Source organism: Myotis nattereri, assembly GCF_964212035.1.
Source record: "Myotis nattereri genome assembly, chromosome: 19".
In the NCBI taxonomy this organism is placed as follows: Eukaryota; Metazoa; Chordata; class Mammalia; order Chiroptera; family Vespertilionidae; genus Myotis; species Myotis nattereri.
The window spans coordinates 1,565,753-1,587,208 of NC_138095.1; the positions used below are offsets into that span (position 1 = coordinate 1,565,753).

General features: G+C 52.7%; 1 protein-coding gene across 1 annotated transcript in view; it reads left to right on the forward strand.

The window, feature by feature from the left end:
• Window positions 1–21,456, forward strand: part of SORL1 (sortilin related receptor 1) — a 152,796-nt gene that overhangs the window by 49,034 nt on the left and 82,306 nt on the right. Inside the window, exons 12-15 of the mRNA XM_081113349.1 lie at window positions 1,894–1,982; window positions 10,364–10,542; window positions 17,267–17,453; window positions 21,161–21,289. Of these exons, the coding sequence (XP_080969475.1) occupies window positions 1,894–1,982; window positions 10,364–10,542; window positions 17,267–17,453; window positions 21,161–21,289 (584 nt within the window). The remainder of the gene's footprint in view (window positions 1–1,893; window positions 1,983–10,363; window positions 10,543–17,266; window positions 17,454–21,160; window positions 21,290–21,456) is intronic.

Consider the following 21,456-nt stretch of genomic DNA (forward strand, 5'->3'; position numbering starts at 1 on the left):
GAGAGAATCATTGATTGGCTGCCTCTTGCACACCCCCACACGGGGGATGGAGCCCACAACCCAGGAATGTGCCCTTGACCGGAATCGAACCCGGGACCCTTCAGTCCACAGGCCGATGCTCTATCCACTGAGCCAAACCAGCCAGGGCTGCTCACTTTTTTGTACCTGGGGCCTGGTAGCGTCTGGTAGGTGTGGGTGTTCAGTACATATCGGCTGATCATTAGTAAACGATCATACAGTCGTCATGGTGCCAGGCCGGAGCCTCACGATTTATTGCTCTTGTGTATCCATGTTGAAATGGAGCCTCCTCTCTGAGCTGTGACCTGCAGGTGCTTCCTTCCATTCTGTGAAGAAGACGGCTTTCGCCTTAGGCTCGTGTAATTAACGTGTGTCCTCAGGCGCTGGCTACACCACTTCGGAGGGTACAGCTAGTTCTCTAGTCCTTGGACATTAGGGACTCCCCAAACTTGTAAAAGGAAAGTTCTTCACCAGCCTGCCTGCCTCAAGGGCCAGGGGAGTGCCTCTGCTTTCGTCCGGGGGAGAGGGGGGTAGCTTTCTGAGGCCCTGCTGCACGTGGGGTAGGGAGGGAGGGCAGCCCCCAGAACTCAGCCAAAGCCTCGGTCAGAGCGCCTCCTGCAGGCTGAGTGTGATGTCCGGAGGTAGGTGGGGTTCTCAGAAGAGCTCACGCATAGGTCCTGCGCTCATGCCACTGCTTATAGGGAATGTTGTGTGCACTTCCATGTTTAGATATGCAATCCTATGTAATAAAAGGCCAATATGCAAATTGACAGAACAGCAGAACAACTGGTCGCTATGACACGCACTGACCACCAGGGGGCAGACGCTCAATGCAGGAGCTGCCCCCAGGGGGTCAGTGCGCTCCCACAGGGGGAGCGCTGCTCAGCCAGAAGCCAGGCTCATGGCTGGCGAGTGCAGCAGTGGTGGCAGGAACCTCTCCCGCCTCCAGGGCAGTGCTAAGGAGCAGCAAGCTAAGCAGTAAGGAGCAGCGAGCAGGTGGGTGGTAAGGTGCGAGGGGTCCCGGGCTGTGAGAGGGCGCAGGCAGGGCTGAGGGACACCGCCCCCCCTCCCCCCGCCGCCCCCAGTGCATGAATTTTGTGCACTGGGCCTCTAGTATATAGATTGTCATAAAGCCCCACATTGCTTGGCTTTTCACAGTTACAGAGAACTGTCACACACCTCACCTCTAGCCAATAGGTTGGACACCCAGACACTGCCTGTGTGTGTGTGTGTGTGGTGTGTGTGTGCACGTGCATGTGCACTTGTGTGCCTCCATGTGTGTATGCATGTGCACTTGTGTGCTTCTGTGTGCTTTCATGTGTATGCATGTGTGCTTGTGTACTTCCATGTGTGTGTGCCTGTGTGTCTCCGTTTGTGTGCCTCCATGTGTGTGTGCATGTGTGTTGTGTCTCCGTGTGTGTGGCCTCTATATGTATGCATGTGCACTTGTGTGATTCTGTGTGTGCTTTTGTGTATGTATACATGTGTGCTTGTGTCTTCCATGTGTGTGCCTGTGTGTCTCCATGTGTGTGGCCTCTATATGTATGCATATACACTTGTGTTATTCTGTGTGTGCTTTCGTGTGTGTGCATATGTGCTTGTGTGCTTTCATGTAAACATACATGTGTGCTTGTGTGCTTCCATGTGTGTGCCTGTGTGCCTCTGTGTGTGTGCTTATGTGCTTCCGTGTGTGTGGCCTCTGTATGTATGCATGTACACTTGTGTGCCTCTGTGTGTGCCTCCGCATGTGTGCATGTGTGCTGTGTACATGTGTGCATGCACATGCATGTGTCTCTGTGACATACTCGTGTGTGTTGTGTGCCGATTCTGCCCGTCACTCCCCGCAGTGGTGTCAGCGCTGTCCTCTCCCTCCAGGCGCTGCCCGGCCCTCACTACTACACCTGGGGAGACCACGGCGGCATCCTCGTGGCCATCGCCCAGGGCATGGAAACCAATGAGCTGAAGTAAGTGTCTGATGAAGCTTGTCCTTTAACCCCACACTGTCCTCCCAGAGCATCCGAGTCTGGTGATAACAGGCCTGCCTCTGCCGCCCTGGGTGTGACAGCACAATTGTGATGTGAAGAACCCACTGAGCTCCGCTTTCCACGTGATAGGAGTGATCACCTGCCCTTCCCAACTCCTGGGCGCCACGAGGAATAATGAGATAATTGTATTGATTTGAGAAGGTCCAGCTCCATTTAAATACAAGTCACTCGTGGTTTAACGATAAACTGCCGGCTCGTCGCATTGTTTTCATTGCCCTGTGTGTTACACACAGACGTGTACTCGTGCAGCCACTAACAATAAGTAACCACGATACGTGAGTGATGATTTCAGGGTTCATGCAGATTGGTAGCCAGTTGACTTTTGCTGTCATCCAATGGTTTTAGAGGGGACAGTGGGTAATCAATCACATCATCTTACAGAGGGGAGACCGAGCTCAGCAGCATAAAGGGACTTGCCCAGCGTCTCCCGTTCGTTAGCGACAGGGAGACTGGCACTCGGGTCTTTAAATTATGTCTGCACTCCTTTCAACATGTTGCTCGGAAAAGCGACAATGTCGGGAGTTTGAAACTTCTGCCTCCTGAAGTCTGATTTTATCAAAACCAGTCCTTTGATTGCTTTTGTCCCTTAGGACAGTGAATCTGTTAGCATTAGATCGGGAAACGGGCTCCCTGCTCCCTGCTGTGAGGAGAACCACGCGGTGAATCCTGGGAGCGATGGAGGGCGTCGGTGCCGTTGTGCTCAGGGCAGGAGGAACGCTGCAGAAGCAGGGCCGGCACTGAGAGGGGCAGATGGTTTGCAGAAGGGATCTTAGCAGATGGTTCCCCTGCGGTGAATTTGACGTGTGCCGAGCAGCCCGGCCTTGGAGCAGGGAGAAGCCGGTCCCAGTGCCTGGCGTGGCCCGCATGGTTCCAGGCCGTGGGCACTGCACTTGGTATCTACGTTCGGATGGCATTGGCTCAGATGAGGCAGCCAGAGCTCACTTCCCACACGAAGCTCCATGTGTTTACCTTATTGATCCCATCTCACCCATCAGCCAGCTCTGATCCTGTGAGGCAGCGTGTCCAGTGACCAGTAGGCTGTTTCCCCATCTCTGAAGGAGTTCCTACTGTGTGCGGTGCTGGGCAGCGACTGAGAGAAACAGAGTAGGGACATAGTCTGGCTTCCTAGGAATCCGTTTATTCTTCCCGTGGCCGGCAGACCGTGGTTGGTGCCTGGTTTTCCGAGTGTAGCTTCTGCAGGTTCCATTTGCAAGCTGGCTTCTCCGAGTGGTCATGAGACTCCTGTCCCCACCTCCTGCTGGGGCTCAGGGGCAGGGTCCTGGCGGCACCAGCTGGTGCTGGATGTGACCAGGAAAACCTGTGGCCGGGCCCCGCTGCCTCCGGACACTTAGAAATGACTGGCTGTGGGCTGTGGGGACCACGGACACTGTAGCATCGTTCTGTGTGGACAGGCCGTTTGGAGTGTCAGTGGGTATGATGTAGGGATTTGCATCTGTTGATAAGTGCACGTGTCCCAAATATCAGTCTGAACTTGGCCCGACTCTGTGTGGCCACCTGGCACTGACTCGGTCTGTTGCTCACAGTGTTTTGCTTCTCCCGCAGCTCTGCTTTTGCCCTGGTGCTGCGTGCTGGCAGCTTCCTCAGATGAGATGCAGGAGGTAACACTGCAGTCAGTTCACATCCTCAGACACATCGCCCTCCCAGGCGTGTGCGATGGCTGCTGGGCCGCCCTGGATGCCAGGGGCGTCCGAGGCTCCAGGACTCGAGCCGGGCCCCCTCCACAGCCACGGCTCGCTCCCGAGTTTCGGAGCGTTTATTGGCCGTCTCATTAATTTTCCATTGACCACCAACTGACTCCTTTTGGCAATTCCTTTTAATTACGTGTCCAGTTCCTTATTCATTTGCACATGGAATCCCGTGACTGCGACGGTCGGTAGTCAGGGCCCAAGCTGGAACGGGGGCGTATTCTGTTCGGCAGGATCTCAGGTCAGTTACCCCAGCATCTGTTAACATCTGTAATGAACCGGGTGTTCTAGGTCCCAAGGGTACAAAGGAGAGTGAGGCACCGTTTGGGAACTTCCTGTGTCCGCTGTGAGTCTGTTGCATTTTGAGCCAGCTGGATGGAGAAGGAGGCTAGGTGAGGGGAATGTGTGTTTTTTAAAAATATTTTATTGATTTCAGAGAAGAAGGGAGAGGGAGAGATAGAAACATCAAAGATGAGAATCATGGATTGGCTGCCTCCTGCACGCCCCCTACTGAGGGTGGAGCCCACAACCCGGGCCTGTGCCCTGACCAGGAATTGCGCCGTGACCTCCTGGTTCACAGGTCGGTGCCCAGCCCTGCGCCCTGCCGGCCGGGCAGGGAGGGCCTGCTTTGAAGGGAGCTTTCTGAGCCAGGCCTCGGAGGAAGCAGCGTCCCATCAGGGACTCGGGTTCGGTGGGGACACCGCGTGAAGCGGGTTTTGTGTTGTTCCTTTAAATTGCCCGTGTCTGTCCCTTCCTGGGGAGCACGGATAACCCGGAGTGACTATTACTTGTTTCAGCTTCTGCCGCGGTTCTTCCCTGAGGCTGTGACCTTTGTCAATGGGAACGGAAATTGAGACAAAAAGTGGACGCTTTGTTTTGCTCATGTGGACGTGTCTGAACTGGTAAATCAGAGGCCGTTGGGGGTTCGCTTCCTCACCTGCGCAGCTCGCTGCCGGGACCGGCTCAGGCAGGCGTCCTGCTCGCTCACAGGAGCCCGTGTGTCTGTGCACTGACCCCAAAGACCCAGACACAGGTGCTGACTCGGTCGTGGGGATGGAATTGGTGTCCATTCTGTGCCGGGCGCCTGGCAGGGTGATGGTACTATGAGCGGCTCCTAGAGCCCTTGTACTGGCACCAATGCAGCTCTCCTCTCAGGCGGCTTCCGGTTTGGAAAGGGTCCCTCTGGGAGCCCAGAGAAGGCACCGGAAGGCCACCCAGGAGCACGTTTGGACCTGAGTCCTGGAGGCAGCGCTGCAGCTCCAGGGTGTAGGAGGCGGCGGCTAACGGTTGACATGGTTACGCTTCCTGGGAGAGCTGCCGGGAGCCGCCTCACCCTCTTCTCACCCTCACGTGGGTTCTCCGCCCCTGAGTTATAAAGGAGCAGTGTTCTTACCCCTTCTCACTGTGGTTGGCGTTCGTTGTATTACCTGTATGACTAGCCTTGCTCCCTTTGCAGATTTGATAGCCCTACCTTCCTTTTTGTTTTACGCAGCTCATTGACAAATGGGTCCAGCTCGGTGGGAACTAGATGTCTTATTTTGAGTTGAGATCAAACCATCTATCAGTACACTGGGGATTTATTTGTTTCCCTGGCAGTGAATGTATTTAACTGTGTGGTTCACGAAGATCCTCCTAAAATATAATGCTGCATGTCATTACCCTGCTTCAGAAGTGGTGCAGCCCTGGCTGGCGTGGCTCCGTGGGTTGGAGTGTTGTCCTGTACACCAATAGGCGACGGGTTCGATTCCTGGTGAGGGCACATACCCAGGTCATGGGTTCGATCTCTGGTCAGGGTGCATACAGGAGGCAGCTGATCGATGTTTCTCTCTCACATGGATGTTTTGATGCGATCTTTCTCTCTCTCCCTCCTTTTCTTGTCTCCAAAATCAAGGAAAGTGCTAAAAGTGGTACTAAGGCTTGCTCTAGGTTAAGAGACTAAAGAGGTGTAAAGCCCAGTGCAATGAGTAATCCTTGACTGAATCCTGAACTGGAGAAAGAAAGTAGCTACAATAATATGGAGCCAAGGAAAAATAAACAGTCTACAATAACACCGAGTTGGTGTGACTGTTCTTAGATGTGATACTTAAGCACATCACACTGGTGCAGGAGGCTGAAGGATTTAACTCATTCCCGTGTCTGCTTCAAAATGACCTCAAACCAAAAGCATACCTGCCAGTGAGAAGTCCTCCTTAGACGATCTCCAGTGGGGAGATCAGTCAGTCCCTCTCCACATTCTTTGTGTTGCGCTGCAAACCGCGGAGTGGTTTAGCGCGTAGCCTTCTTGCAGAAGTATCAGTTCTGGCGATCTCAGTACGAGAGGAAGTGCGTGGGTCAATGATGCCATGAACAGGTTTATGTCAAGGATTAAGTCCCTGAGTGAGTAAAACTGAAATCTCAGAAACAAGTGAAAAGTGAAAGGAAAAGTTTTACATAAAATTGGTACCTAAGAAGAAGCTCAGTATCTTTGTGATTCTAATGAAAGATCTAAGTGAGTGGTTTCTCATGTTGAACGTCGCACCAGCTTCCTGGGTGATGAAGCAAATAGGCACATTTTCTCCTCCTCCTTTTCAATCCTCCTATGTAATAAAAGCCTAATATGCAAATTGTCCCCTCGACTGCTCACTATGACGTGTGCTGACCACCAGGGGGTGGCATGGAACATGGCAGGCATCGGTGATGTGGTGCTGGCAGCGGGTGGCAGTGAGGAGCTGCCGGCTCCAGTGGGCCCCGGCAAGAGTGGGACCTCGGTGGGATGGTGGAGCAGGTGAGCGGGTGGCTCCAGGCCATGGTGGATGCAAGAGGGGACCAACTGTCCTGAAGATGGTGACCAGCGGTGGCGAGGGGGCGGGGCCACTGCCCGGCTCCCAGGCACTGAGAGAGCCAGGCAGGAGCCCGATCGCCCCACAGATCACCCCGCAGATGGGGCCTGATGACTCAGGTGGAGGGGAGTGCATGGGGGCCCAGAGGTCAGCTGGCACCTGCCCTTCCACGCCAGATGCTCGCGCTTCAATCATCGGTCAGGCTGAGGGACCACACCCCTGTGCAAATTTCGTGCACTGGGCCTCTAGTATAAGTGATAATTTAAAATTATTACAGCTCAGCTGGCGTGGCCAGTGGTTGAGCATCGACCTGTGAACCAGGAGGTCATAGTTCGATTCCAGCCAAGGGCACATGCCCAGGTTGTGGGCTAGATCCCCAGTGTGGGGCATGCAGGAGGCAGCCATTCAATGATTCTTTCATCATTGATGTTTCTATCTCTCTCCCTCTCCCTTCCTCTCTGAAATCAATAAAAATATATTTAAAAAAACAAAAATAAATAAAATTACCATAATTGCTTGGATGCTGTTCAGTTTCTCAAGGGCTCGCTTTGTCATCCTGATGTAGTCTGCCTTGGAGACTTTCCTCCTCATATACTTTCCCTCCAACTTTTTAATTTTTAGGATCTCAGGAAAGGTAGAAAGAATTACATAAAGAACACTCACGTACCTTCACCTAGGATCACCAGTTGCAAATTTTCTCAACTCTGTCTATCACCCATCTATTTAGCCTGTCTGTCTGTCGATCCATCCGTATTTCTTCAATACATAAAGGTATTTGTCCATACAGTCAGAATGCCATTATCACATGTAAGGAAATTCACATGAACTCAGTATTACTTGTAGACTATGTTTATTTTCCCTTGGTTCCATATTATAGCTACTTTCTTTTTCCAGTCCAGGACTCAGTCAAGGGCTACTCACGGCATTTGGCTGTTACACCTCTTAACCCATAGCGAGCCTTCTCCCTTTTCTGTTTGTTTTTCATGACCTGGATTTGTTTTGAAGACTCCAGACCAGTTGTCATGTGGAGTGATGCTGGGGTCCAACCCCAGCAGGTCCAGGGGTCCCCAAAGGTGTGAACAGAGTCGGCGAAGAAGGAATGACACGTTCAGTTGATCAGCAGCCTAGCCAGGATCTCTAGCCAGGATCTCCAGCCAAGTTCTGGTCTAGATCTCCAGAGAGGTTCTGCTTTGGATCTCCAGCCAGGTTCTGTGTCCATGTTCTCTTGCTAGGTTCTCCAGCCAGGTTCTGTAGTCATGTTCCCTCACTAGGTTCTCCAGCCAGGTTCTGTCCAGGTTCTCCAGCCAGGTTCAGTCACCAGGTTCTAGTCAGGTTCTCTTGCCATCTTCTATCCAGGTTCTGTAGCCAGGTTCTGTCTCTAGGTTCTTCAGCCAGGTTCTCTCGCTAGGTTCTGTCTCTAGGTTCTGTCGCCAGTTTCTGTCCAGGGTCTTTTGCCATGTTCTCTCCAGCGAAGTTCTTCTGTCTCTAGGTTCTGTGTAGGTTCTGTCTTCTAAGTTCTGTCTTGTTACATCTGTATTTATACCAGTTGATTCAATCCTATCAATCTCTATTCCAAAGGTTAGGGCGTTTCTTATCTCCATTCCAGGGAGTAAAGATTATGTAGCTTAAGCATGATTGTTCATAGTCAAAGTGATTAATTACCCGCCTGGCACTTAGTTGAAGGGTTTTATTCCCTCCCTAACTTCAGGGGAAAATCCCTACCTGGGAAAACAACCTTTCTCAGAGACCTTGGTTAAAACACATAGTGCCAAGAAGGTGAGCAAACATATTAAGAACAGTATGCCATATATGCCAGGTCCCTTGAAACAACAAGCATGGACCGGCTCCCGGCAAATCTCGAATTCTGGATTTATTGCATAGAATAGCTCATAGATGACTATTGCCCTTAGCACTTTATTGGAAGCACATATTGTCCTGCTATTAGTGATGCAAGTTTGGTGAAGGTCGTGATTCTTACAAGATTCACTGTAAAATTTTTATCCGTGGGGAGCTCTCCTTGTCCTCACCGGTTGCTGTAAGTGGGCTTCTTGGGATGTCCCGAGAAAAAGAAGCTTCTGAGACTTGCATGGGAGAATGAGTGGCATTTATTTGTATTGAGTTAAATCAAGGTCCCATTTCCCTTCTTCCTATAGAGGAAGCGTAGCTGTGGCTTCAGCAGAGCTAGGATTAAAGCTGTTGCCCAGAGGTTCTGGAACATTCCATGTGTGCACAGAAGAGGGAAAGACAGCATCAGGCTGACTTAGCTTGTGTTCCCCACTGCAGTCCATCTGTCCATTGCATGTGCAGTCTGCAGGATCACACGGGCCAAGAGAGCGAGCACCTTTTTCTAGGGGACTATGTAATTCCAAATTTTTGCACGCTTGCAGTGGCCTTGCCTTGCGTGGCCAATGATTTCTACTCCTAGGTTTGACTGACAGGCACCTTCCCTACGTCACCCCAACTTCGCTTTGTTGAGCCCCTTCCCCCAGTGGTCTGTGGGGGGTGGACCAGCAGTTCCCTGGGGAGTGTGAAATAGCAGCTCCTGGTGAAGATGCCCAGATGATATGCCTGTAGGTTCTGGCCTTCCCTTCGCTCCTTTCCTGCTACTAATACCGAGCTAATTACAGTGGTTTCAGAGTTACATTTCCCTGTTTGTAATGAACGATTCATCTGTGGGTTGACATCTTTGCACCATGTGAACAGTCGGTCCCCAGCTCGCTTCAACCAGTGATTTGAGCATCTAATGATGATCTTGTGGTCACGTTGTGGGCTACAGAATGGTCAGTTTTCTCATTCTGTCATTGTTTTCAACATTTGTTTGGTAGCACTGAATATAAGAAATAAATTTCCTCCTCCCTTTCTCTCTCAGTGTTGGTGCCATTTAGATCCCTGGGCTCTGTCTTCAGTCAGTGCATTCTCTGCCATCATCATTTTTCTTCTTTATGTTCACACTAATGGCCCCGTGCACAGATTTGTGCACATTGAAAGGAAATTAATTAGAAGGTGGCTGGCAGGGCGGGACTGGGTGAGACGGGCCAGACACGCCCTGGAGTCAACCTCCCACGGTCCTTCCCTGGCCAGCTGCACCTGGGGCGGCACTACGGCCCAAAGGGCATCTGCAGGGTGAGCAGGGTCCCTCCGGCAGGTGGGGTCCCTCAGCCTGGCCTGCAGGGATCAGGCTGAAACTGGCTCTCTGACATCCCCCCGAAGGGGTCCCAGATGCAAGAGGGCACTCTGCCAAGTTGCGGTCGTACAGGGTATGGAACGCAAACGCAAGTGTGCAGCAAACCAGATTTGGGGCCAACAGTACCCCAGCAACAACATAATGCAGGGCCGAAGGTGGAAACGTGTGGCCCTGCGAGGAATCGGGCTCCCTCCTCTCTGGTTCTGGGGTGTGTCACCCGAGAACTGCTGCTGCCAAGTCACTGTAGCTCGGCAGCTCCTGTGCTGAGCATCTGCCCCCTGGTGGTCAGTGCACGTCATACCTACCAGCCGGTCAGACAGTCGGATGGTCGCTTAGACTTTTATATATATATATATTTTCCTAAATTCAGCCAGTGGGCCCCCATCAAGCTGGCTCCTGTGTCCTCTGTACTGACTGCATTGTCGCTGAGCGCGTCCTCGCTCTCTGGCACAGCCTTACACTCTCTGCTCTAGCCCAGGACCCGCTGCTTCTCCGGGAGCCCTGGCTCCTGTCACCGGTGAGTATTACCTGAGAGCCAGGCCCCTGCCCTGAGACACTAACTGCAAGGCTCCTCTCATTGCCTTTGGGCAGATACAGCACCAACGAGGGGGAGACCTGGCAGACGTCCGTCTTCTACAGGAAGCCCGTGTTCGTGTACGGGCTCCTCACGGAGCCCGGTGAGAAGAGCACCGTCTTCACCATCTTTGGCTCCGACACAGAGAATGTGCACAGCTGGCTGATCCTCCAGGTCAACGCCACCGACGCCCTGGGTGAGCCCGGCCCCGCGGCCCTTTGTGGGCGTGGTTACTGGCCAGAGCGCCCCCTGCCCCGTGGCCCTGTGTGGGCGTGGTTACTGGCCAGAGCCCTGCCCCGCGGCCCTGTGTGGGCGTGGTTACCGGCCAGAGCGCCCCCTGCCCCGTGGCCCTGTGTGGGCGTGGTTACTGGCCAGAGCCCTGCCCTTCGGCCCTGTGTGGGCGTGGTTACTGGCCAGAGCGCCCCCTGCCCCGCGGCCCTGTGTGGGCGTGGTTACTGGCCAGAGCCCTGCCCTGCGGCCCTGTGTGGGCGTGGTTACTGGCCAGAGCGCCCGCTGCAGTGCTCTGTCCTCAGGAGAGTTGGTGACCATTTGAATGAGGGGCACACACACAATATGTGAGTGAGAGGTATACCAGCTGTTTCTTGGGCAGTTGTTGTTATTTGAATCCTCACCCAATATTTTTCCATTGGTGTTAGGGAGAGTGGAAGATGGTGGGAAAGACAGAGAGAAACATTGATGTGAGAGAAACACATCAATTGGTTGCCTCCTGCACGTGCCCTGACCAGAGCCCGGGCCAGGGATGAGCCTGCAACTGAGGTACTTGCCCTTGACCAGAATCAAACCCGGGACCCTTTGGTCTGCAGGCCGATGCTCTATCCACTGAGCCAAACTGACTAGGGCTTGGGCAATTCTTAATGTGGGACCATGTGCTATTCTTTGATTCCTCATTTTGTGGTGGTCATTAGCACATAGTAGCTTTAGGTATGCCTGTACTGAATATGAATGAATGAATGATTTAATAAATGAATGAATGAATGAATGGAAAACATTCTTTGAAATGAGCAGTTTGACAAATGTACCCGTCCCTGCTGTGTGAAAGGCAGTGCCCACGGCTGCAGGCCCTCACTGTGTCTGGACCCTCAGCGTGATTTGCTAGTCTAGGCAGAGAGAAGCGACTCGTTCCTTCCCTGCTCCTTCCCTTTCTTCCTCCTCTGCTTGGCTAATGTTGTCTCAGCTGCGTGGAATGCCCCCATGCCTCCCATTCAGTGTCCACCAGGTGAAAGCCTTTCATGTTTCAGGATCCGATGGGCTTGGCTGCCAATATCCGGAACCCTTCTCCCCACCTCTGTGTCGGAGCATTGCGTGCAATCTGAGTTATAAATGTGTGTCTCCCCTCGGTGTCCGTGATTCCCATCAGCGAGAGCATAAGGTCCTTAGGACAAGGCCTGTCCTCTGCATCTTTACTCTTCATGTGCTGCATAGTCTGATCGCCTTCCAGCAGGGCTAAACACATACTTGCTGGTTGGAATGGACAGCCCGTTATTTTCAGGCAGCACCGAATCTGACCGAGGACACACATGTATAAGAACGAAATGAAGTACCAATTTTGACATAGGTTGGCTTCGGGATTCCTGTGGAACCCACTCTACCTAAATTTTGAGTGAATGCAGGCAGATTAAGTGATCGTCCAGGTTGGCTTATCTTTCTCAGCCGCCTTCCAAGAAGACCCTGTATCGGCCAAGCAATGACAGAAAGATCTGCATTGCTCTCCGGCCATGCTGCCTCATGTGCCCGCACCAGTCCCGGAAGCAGGCAGGGCCCCGTGCTCCTGAAAGATGCCGTCTGCACGGACTCAGCCTTTTACCAGCTCCTTAGGAGACAGACCCCTCCGGTAGCCAGACGCACCAGGGACACACAGAGAGAGGACCAAATAAAGTCAGAAACGGAAGAGGTGAAGTGACAACTGACCCCAAGAAATACAAAGGAGAGTAAAAACATATTATGAATGACTTTATTCCAACAAATGGGACAACCTGGATGAAATGGACATATTCCTAGAAAAATGCAACCTTTCAAAACTCAACCAGGAAGAATCAGACGACCTGAATAGGCTGATAACTACTGATGAAATTGAAGCCGTAATCACAACACTCCCAGCAAACAAAAGCCCCGCTCTGGATGGATTCACAGGGGAGTTTTATTAAACATTCAAAGAAGAAAGAACACCTATTCTCCTCACACTATCCCAGAAAATTCAAGAAGAAGGAACGCTTCCAAGCTCTTTCTATGAGGCCAGCATTGCTGTAATTCCAAAACCAGATAAAGACACTAAAAAGAAAGAGAACTATAGGCCAGTATCTCTGCTGAACAAATACAGAAAAAGACAGAGAGAAACATCAGTGCATTAAAAAGATCAGACACCATGACCAAGTGGGACTTATTCCAGGGATGCAAGGCTGCCACAATATTTGCAAATCAATAAATGTAACACATCACATAAATAGATCGCAAGACAAAAATCACATGATCATATCAAATTGATGCAGAAAAAGCTTCGACAAAATCCAACACCCATTTTTTATAAAAACTCTCAGCAAAGTGGGAATAAAGGGATCATATCTAAACGTAATAAAGGCCATATATGACAAACCTACAGCCAGCATCATACTCAATGGGCAAAAACTAAAACCATTTCCCCTAAGCACAGGGGCAAGACAGGGATGCCCACTCTCACCATTCTTGTTCAAAATAGTACTGGAAGTCCTAGCCATAGCGATCAGACAAAAAGAAGAAATAAAAGGCGTCCAAATTGGAAAGGAGGAAGTAAAACTGTCATCATTCACAGATGTACATAGAAAAATCCATAAAAAATCGCTAAATTTTATAAATTAATTTGGCAACATATCTGGATACAATATTAACACCCAGAAACCTATGGCATTTTTACACACCAATAATGAGCTCTAAGAAAGAGAAACTAAAAAAACCCCAAAAAACCTCCCATTCACCATTGCAATAAAAAAATTAAGATACTTAGGAATAAACTTAACCAAGGAGGTAAAAGACCTGTACTCGGAAAACTATAGGATGTTGAAAAAAGAGATAGAGGAAGGTATAATAAGTGGAAGAATATACCATGTTCATGGGTTAGTAGAATCAACATCATTAAAATATCTGTACTACCCAAAGCAATCTATAGATTCAATGCAATTCCTATTAAAATACTGACATATTTCACAGACCTACAACAAACACTCCAAAAATTTATATGGACCCAAAAAAGACCCCAAAAAGACACAGCAATCTTGAGAAAGAAAAGCAAAGTTGGAGGAATCACTATACCAGATATCAAGTTATACTACAAAGCCGTTGTTCTCAAAACAGCCTGGTACTGGCACAAGAACAGGCACATAGACCAATGGAACAACAGAGAACCCAGGAATTGGCCCAAGCCATTACACTCAATATTTGACAAAGGAGGCAAGAGCACACAATGGAGTCAAGACAGTCTTTTCAGTAAATGGTGGTGGGAAAATTGGATAGATACATGCAAAAAAATGAAACTAGACCACCAACTTACACCACATACAAGAATAAACTCAAAATGAATAAAAGACTTAAATGTAAGTCGTCAAACCATAAAAACCCTAGAAGAAATCATAGGCAGCAAAACCTCAGACATCTCTCATATCAGTGTGTTTACAGACACATCTTCTAGGTCAAAGGAAACTGAGGAGAAAATAAATGGGACGACATCAAAATAAAAAGCTTCTGCGCAGAAACCATCAACAAAATGACGAGAGAGCTTACTGTAGGGGATAATATATTTGCCAATGATACATCCAATAAGGGGTTAATCTCTAAAACAGGGGTCCTCAAACTTTTTAAACGGGGCCAGTTCACTGTCCCTCAGACCGTTGGAGGGCTAGACTGTAGTTTTTTAAAAAAAAAAACAAGTCGGCTGCTAAGCAACAGGCAGCGGCGGCAAAAACACCCGGCGGGCCGGATGAATGTTTTCGGCGGCGCATGTGGCCGCGGGCCGTGGTTTGAGGACTCCTGCTCTAAAATAGATAGGGAACTCATACAGCTTGATAAAAGGAAGACAGACAATCCAACTGAAAAATGGGCAAAGAACTTAAATAGACACTTCTCCAAACTGGACATACAGATGGCCTAGAGCAGTGGTTCTCAACCTTCCTAATGCCGTGACCCTTTAATACAGGTCCTCATGTTGTGGTGACCCCCAATTTCATTGTTACAAATTGAACATAATTAAAGCACAGTGATTAATTACAAAAACAATATGTAAATATATATGTGTTTTCCGATGGTCTTAGGCGACCCCTGTGAAAGGGTCGTTCGACCCCCAAAGGTGTCGCGACCCACAGGTTGAGAACCGCTGGCCTAGAGACATACGAAAAAATGCTCAAAGTCACTGATCATCTGAGAGATACAAATCAAAACAACAATGAGGTATCACCTCACACCTGTCAGAATGGCTACCATCAACAAATCCACAAATGACAAGTTCTAGGGAGGATGCGGAGAAAAGGGAACCCTCGTGCACTGCTGGTGGGAATGCAGACTGGTGCAGCCACTGTGGAAAACAGTATGGAGCTTCCTCCAAAATTAAAAATGGAACTCCCATTTGACCCAGTGATCCCACTTCTAGGACTATATCCCAAGAAATCAGAAACACCAAACAGAAAGGATATATGCCCCCCTGTGTTCATAGCAGCACAGTTTACAATAGCTAAGATTTGGAAACAGCCTAAGTGCCCATCAGCAGATGAGTGTATAAAAAGCTATGGTGCATTTACACAATGGAATACTATGCTGCTGTAAAAAAAAGGAATTCTTACCATTTGCAATAGCATGGAGGGACCTGGAGAGCATTATGCTGAGTGAAATAAGCCAGTCAGAGAAAGACAAGTATCACATGATCTCACTCATATGTGGGATCTAATGAACCAAATAAACTGATCAACAAAATAGATCCAGAGACATAGAAGCATGGAGCACACTATTGATCCTCAGAAGGAAGGCTGGGGTGGGGCAGGTCTGGGGGTGGAAAGAGATCAACCCAAGAATATGTATGCATATATGCATAACCCATGGACACAGACAGTAGAGTGGGGAAGGCCTGGCGCGGGGCGGGGGGGCGGTTAGGACTAGAAGTGGTCAGTGGGGGGAAGGGGACATATGTAATACTTTCAACAATAAAGATGAAAGGAAACCTCTCTGGTCCCTGCTTTTGCAGGGAACTGTAGGCTGTGGGAGCTTCCACGGTGCTCAGGGATCTGAGTTGGCAGCGCAGTAGGCGGGAGCCTCACACACCGCCTCCCAGGACCACAGTGGAATTAGAACTCAAGTACAGAACCATGGACCTGAATGCCAGCTGGAGACCAGCTGAACAGAAGTGCCGTGACCACGGGTAACAGAAAAAGCCGCTTAGAGACTGTGGGACCGCCCAGCAGCTGAGAACGTGGAGGACCATCTCAGGGAAGAGGTCCCCTGAGGAGTGGGGTCCTCACCCCCATGCCGGGCTCCCCGGCTGGAGCCCTGGTGCCGCAAAGAGGAGGCTGTGTAACGGGCTGTGCTGCCGGCTGCCCGTGAGGCGCAGGGAGTCTGCTGGAAGCCCAGGCGCTCGCCCAGAGGAGCAGGACTCGCACCCCGGGCGCCAGCAAGACAGCAGCCCGGCTGGGACCGAGCCGCACAGGAGAGAGGTGGCTTTCAGACGAGGGCCATCTTCTCTCGCCCCGACCAGTCTCCCTCCACGCGCCTACCCCTTCCTGCCATAACCTGAGGAACCCTGCTGGCCTCCCCAGGAGAGCCCCCCGAAACCCCACCCACCACACAGTCCTCAGACCCCAGGGGTGGCGCTGACCTTGGGGAGACCTGAGACCCAGACTGGAGCTGAGTTTGAATCTGTGTTCACCTGTGAGCACCGCTTGCTCCTCCTGGAGACTCATGGGAGCCTGTCTCACACAACTCGAGTGTCGTCGGAGCTGTTTCAGTGGCAGAGCCTGACCAGCAGCTGCAGGAGGGAGGCCACAGGAGGAGCGGGGTCTTGGGGTGCCCTGGGTCTTTGGCCGACCTGCCCAGGCTCGGTGCTGGGGGAAGTCTACCTTACTCAGCTTGGCCCCTCCCATACCCACCCTGGCCCAGCAGAGACAGCCACCAACTGTGGAACAATCTGTGGCTCTTACCAGGTGGCCCAGGGCCGGTCACAGACGGCATCTCACCTTGACCTGCCTGGAGTCCCTCCCAAGAGGCCCCAGCACCAACACATTCAGCTGCGGGATTGAGGCCATATCGGACGGTCCTCTCAGCAGTCTGAGCTCAGCCCTGCCCACAGACCGGCAACAGCGATGGAAACAGCCCTCCCCGGAGCCCACACAACCCAGGAGGAGCCTTCCTGAGCCCCCAGCCCAGCTGACCAGGCCGACTGCGCCCCTGAGCCCAAAGACACCTGCTGTATCAGGCCCTCCCCAGACCGGGGTCACAGGGAGCCACCCAGTACTCAGAACCCAATCCGGAGGGCAGCCAAGTGGGCACAGAGAAGCGTGCCCCGATGAAGCAACGGCAGGCGTCCCGGGGGAAGAATTAAGTTCCATGGAGGCAAACAGTCTCCCAGAGACGGAGCTCAGAACAGTGGCCCTGAGGATGCTCGAGGGACGTGGGCAGAGGATGGACGCAGGGGACCTCCACAGAGTGCGCGTCAGGACGAAACCCTAGAGGCCCGTCAGCGACAGGCCCCACGGGCTTGCTGCTTCCAGCTTCTCAGATGAACGTCTGTGTTTTGGGGAGCCGCCTCCATTTGTGTGGGTGCCACCCCGCCTGACAGCAAGCTGGCCAGAGGCTTGGGGCGGCACTGGGGGTAGGGTTGGGGGGACATGGGCAGTGGGGCTGCGGGCGGGAACCCTCCAGGCAGCGGCTCATGCTGTCTCCCTCCGCAGGGGTCCCCTGCACCGAGAATGACTACAAGCTGTGGTCCCCGTCAGACGAGAGGGGCAGCCAGTGCCTGCTGGGCCACAAGACGGTCTTCAAGCGCCGGACGCCTCACGCCACGTGCTTCAACGGCGAAGACTTCGACAGGCCCGTGGTGGTGGCCAACTGCTCCTGTACCCGCGCCGACTACGAATGGTGGGTTCCCGTCCCCGCCGTGGGGGGTGCGGACGCTGGCCTGGCCCCTTTCCCTCAGGAAAGGAAGGAATCATGGGAAGCAAATAGTGGCTAAGCACCTTTCATGTGCAGCTGCTGGGCCCTGTGTGCCCAGCTCGCCCATTCAGCTTCAGTGACGTGTGGTGTGGGCGCAGCGTTCCCCCGGGGAGCTGCAGCCTCATTCAGCAACGGGCACTTGGCTTGTTTCCGTGTGGGCACCCCACATGGCACATCCTGAGCTCCATGGTGGGCGGCTCCTTGTTCTTAGGAGCCCTGCTCTAGAGGGAGGTTCTTTCCTTTCTTGAAACGTGGGAATATTAGTGCGCACACACAGAGACACACACATGCGCACACCCACGCGCACGTGCACACGTAACACACACGTGCACATGCACACGTCCTTGAATAGAGCACGCGAGGGCTGCTGAGAATGCAGAAGCAGAGGAGTGACACGCACACAGGTAACTAACGGGAGGGAGCTGCCAGCCTGGGGGGACGCACTTCCTTGTGAGTCCAGATGGGAAGGAGGAGATGGAATGGCTGCTGGGAACTGAGAATTTCTGGAGAAAGCATGTGGGTGATGGCCTTAAGGAAGGCCTGGGTGTGTGGGCAGGAGCGTTCTGTGGGGCGGGAGCAGCAGTGTGGGGGCAGAGGTCACTGGGGCTCTCTGGATGCCTTGCTGGGTGTCTGGGGAGGGGGGTCAGTGCGTGGAGATGAGCCCCGAGAGCAGGAGGTGTCTGAAGGCTCCGCGGAGAGCTGAGGTCGGAGCCCTGAGGCAGGTGCTCAGGTCTGTCACCCGCAGCAGATCCGCACGCGTTCAGCAGGTCCGTCAGCAGAGCTCGGGTACTGAGCACAAATAGCTGACTCATTTTTCAGCAGCTGCTAAGGCCCAAGGAAACTCAGGTTTGCTTCGGGAAGTGCACATATCTTGACTGAAGCCGGACACCTGAGGTGCCTCTGGTCCAAGGCTGGATCCGGCCATCCAGGGAATGTTTTCGGCCTTGCAGGCCCCGTGGTCTCTGCAGCTGCTCTCCTGGGCCTGGGCAGCAGGCACAGGGCCCGGGTGGGTAGGTGTGGTTGGACCCAGTGAGTTCTCTACTGAAACAGCTGCCGCCCCTGAGCACGCCTCTCGGACCAGCTTCTGACATTGTGCGCACGGGTCGCCGGGGCCACGCTGTGGTGCGAGGCCTGACTCCCGAGGCGGCACCTGCAGTGCAGACAAGGGCGATTGGGACGCTGCTTCTCTCCACACCCGCCCGGGAGCAGGGGCTTTGGGCAGCTCAGACACACGTTCCTCCACGGCGTGTGGTCCTAGGAGCAGCATGGACGCTCCATAGCGCCCCGTGCTGGGTGGTGCCCTCTGCTGCCAGTGCGGTGCCCTCTGGCCTCTGCTCCCTGGTGGTGCCCGAACCTGTAGCTAATCCGAGAGCCGTGCTGGCCTGAGCGAGTGGTGCCCTGACTGGAGAGGCCCTAGTCAGGGAAGGGCCCTCCTCCTCCTCCTTTATCCCCATGAAGTGCTTCAAACAAAAAGAATGAAAAATGTGCAAGGCAGTCTAACAGGTCTTTGATTCTTTCACTGTTTTTTCACTTGATGGACACTGTTATGCCTTTTCTCTAAAATCTGCCACCTGGCAGCAACACCAGAAACCAGGTCCCAGGGCCTGGTGGGCTGTCCTGAGCCCTGGCCTGGCTCTCCTGGTCCATATGCCCACCCACCGGCCGGAAACCCCGGGTGCTGAGTCTTCGTTACCAGGAAAGCCACCGTCCCTGCCCCGATGGAGCAGGGCTTCGGGAGTGAGATGGTGAGCGTGAGGGTGATGGCCCGCAACAGTGATAAAGGGAGCGCAGGTCTCAGGCCGCCCTGCTGCTGTGCATCCCTTTGTCCATTTGCTGCAGCTGCAGGGAAGGCACCAGCGCCCACTGGGCAGACCTTGCAGGTGTGTGGCCCTGGACTTGGCAGTGGCCAGTGCGATGGTCTGAGGATGGACCACAGGAGAGGAAGTGAGAGCAAGTGCCAGTGGGCTGTGCCGTTAGTTCAGCTCCCTAGTGGCATCTGCGTTGGAAAGTGAGGCTGCTTCTGAGCCCCTCAGCCCCCCGCCTTGCCACTCTCCCGCCCCCCAGAGGCCCCACCACTGGCCCACAGGTGCCCTGGTTCAGGGTATAGGTTCTTTTACATCTTTTTCTTTATCCAAGTATAATAGACTCTCTTACATCTTTACGTTTCGCCACATTGTCAGCAAGTGTGGCTTTCAAACTCCTGACTGCAACTCCTGGGGCACACAATGCGTTTCTAGTCTGACCCGGTGCCCACACCTTTATACATGTCGATGCGGGCACACCCGTGATTGAAACAGAAGTTCTGTGAGGTACCAGCTCCTGGTGAGGGGCTGCCTTTGGCAGTCTTCTATGTTTTAAGGGAGTTGGGGGGAGTGGTCTCAGGCCTCCTACACGTGCACTGCCCGCTCGGCTGAAGGTGGAGACACCGGCCTGGCAAGGGTGCTCGGCCGTTGGAGACAGAACAGTAACTAGCGAACGCTCCAGCCAGGCCCCGAAGATGTGAAGCAGCCCCTCAGTCAGACCTGCCTGGCACGGCAATACACTTTCCTCTGAGCAATTCTGTACAAGTGCTAAGTGTGGAATCCGACAGGCTACAGACACCACTTGGCCCTGTACCTGGTACGTGGTTTTCACATACTAGGTGTTTAAGAAGTATTCGTTGGGCTGAACAGAGTAAGTGAAGCCTTTCGGGAGAGCGCAGCAGCTGGCGGTGCCTCTGAATTACCAGTCACAGTTTGGGCGGGGGCTGGCGAAGCCGCCTCACCTGGGCGTCCTTCGGTGCAGCCGGGAGAAGTAGGCCGACCGCAGACCGAGACCTGCCCCCGCCCCGCTCCCGGAGCTGGTGGTGTGGAGGAGGATGGGCCACACTGCAGAAGGTCTCGGAGACCACGGCACTGGGTCCGGAAGGGCAGGAGGCGGGACACAGGTGATGTCAGGGAGTCTGTGGACATGATCTTAAATAACATCCGTTAAAACATCCTTGGTTTTAAAAAAAGGGGGGATTATTCTTTTTAACTTATCTCTTTTAATCCTCACCTGAGGATATTTTCCATTGATATTTAGAGAGAGTGGAGGAGAGGGAAAGACAGAGAGAAACATCAATGTGAGAGAAACGCATCGATTGGTTGCCTCCTGCACGAGCCTTGACCAGGCCCCGGCCGGGAAGGAGCCTGCAACCGAGGTACGTGCCCTCGACCGGAAGTTTATCTGGGACCCTTCGGTCCACAGACCCACGCTCGACCCTCTGAGCCACACTGACCAGGCCTTAATTTCTCTCCTAAGTCTCCCAGTCGTGTCAAGAGGGGCTCGCCAGGTGCTAGTGGTCTGTGGACATTGCTTGTCCTGTCAACACCGGGAGGGCAGACCAGAGTCTTTGGGTAGGTGCTGGATCTAGCTAAACATTTTAATATTTTGGCTTTAGCATAATGATTTGTCTTGGTTTCATTTATTTCTGGCACATGATAGTGGTTTAAGATTGTGGTTCGACGTAAAGGTCTTCTGGAATTGTGTGAGTGTAGAGATGTGAGCAGTCTGCAAAGGGGCGTGGAAGGAGCTCTTGATGCAGGCGCAGGCAGCGTGTGGAAACCCTGAGATGCAAACCGTGGCCGTGACAAACCCTCGTTGCCTTTCAGTGACTTCGGCTTCGAGATGAGTGAAGACCTGTTGTTAGAGGTTTGCGTGCCGGATCCTGAGTTCTCTGAGAAGTCACATTCCCCGCCTGTGCCCTGCCCTGCGGGTTCCACTTACAGGAGAACAAGAGGGTACGCCTCACAGTGGTTGCAGGTCGGGGACTCGGGGTCTACACTGGGTCTGAGAGCAGCGGGTGCCTTTCGTACTGGAAATGCCGGACTTCTAAGGCGAGCAGGTGTCTTTTTAAAAAATCCTCATCTGAGGATATTTTTCCATTGATTTTTAGAGAGAGTGGGAG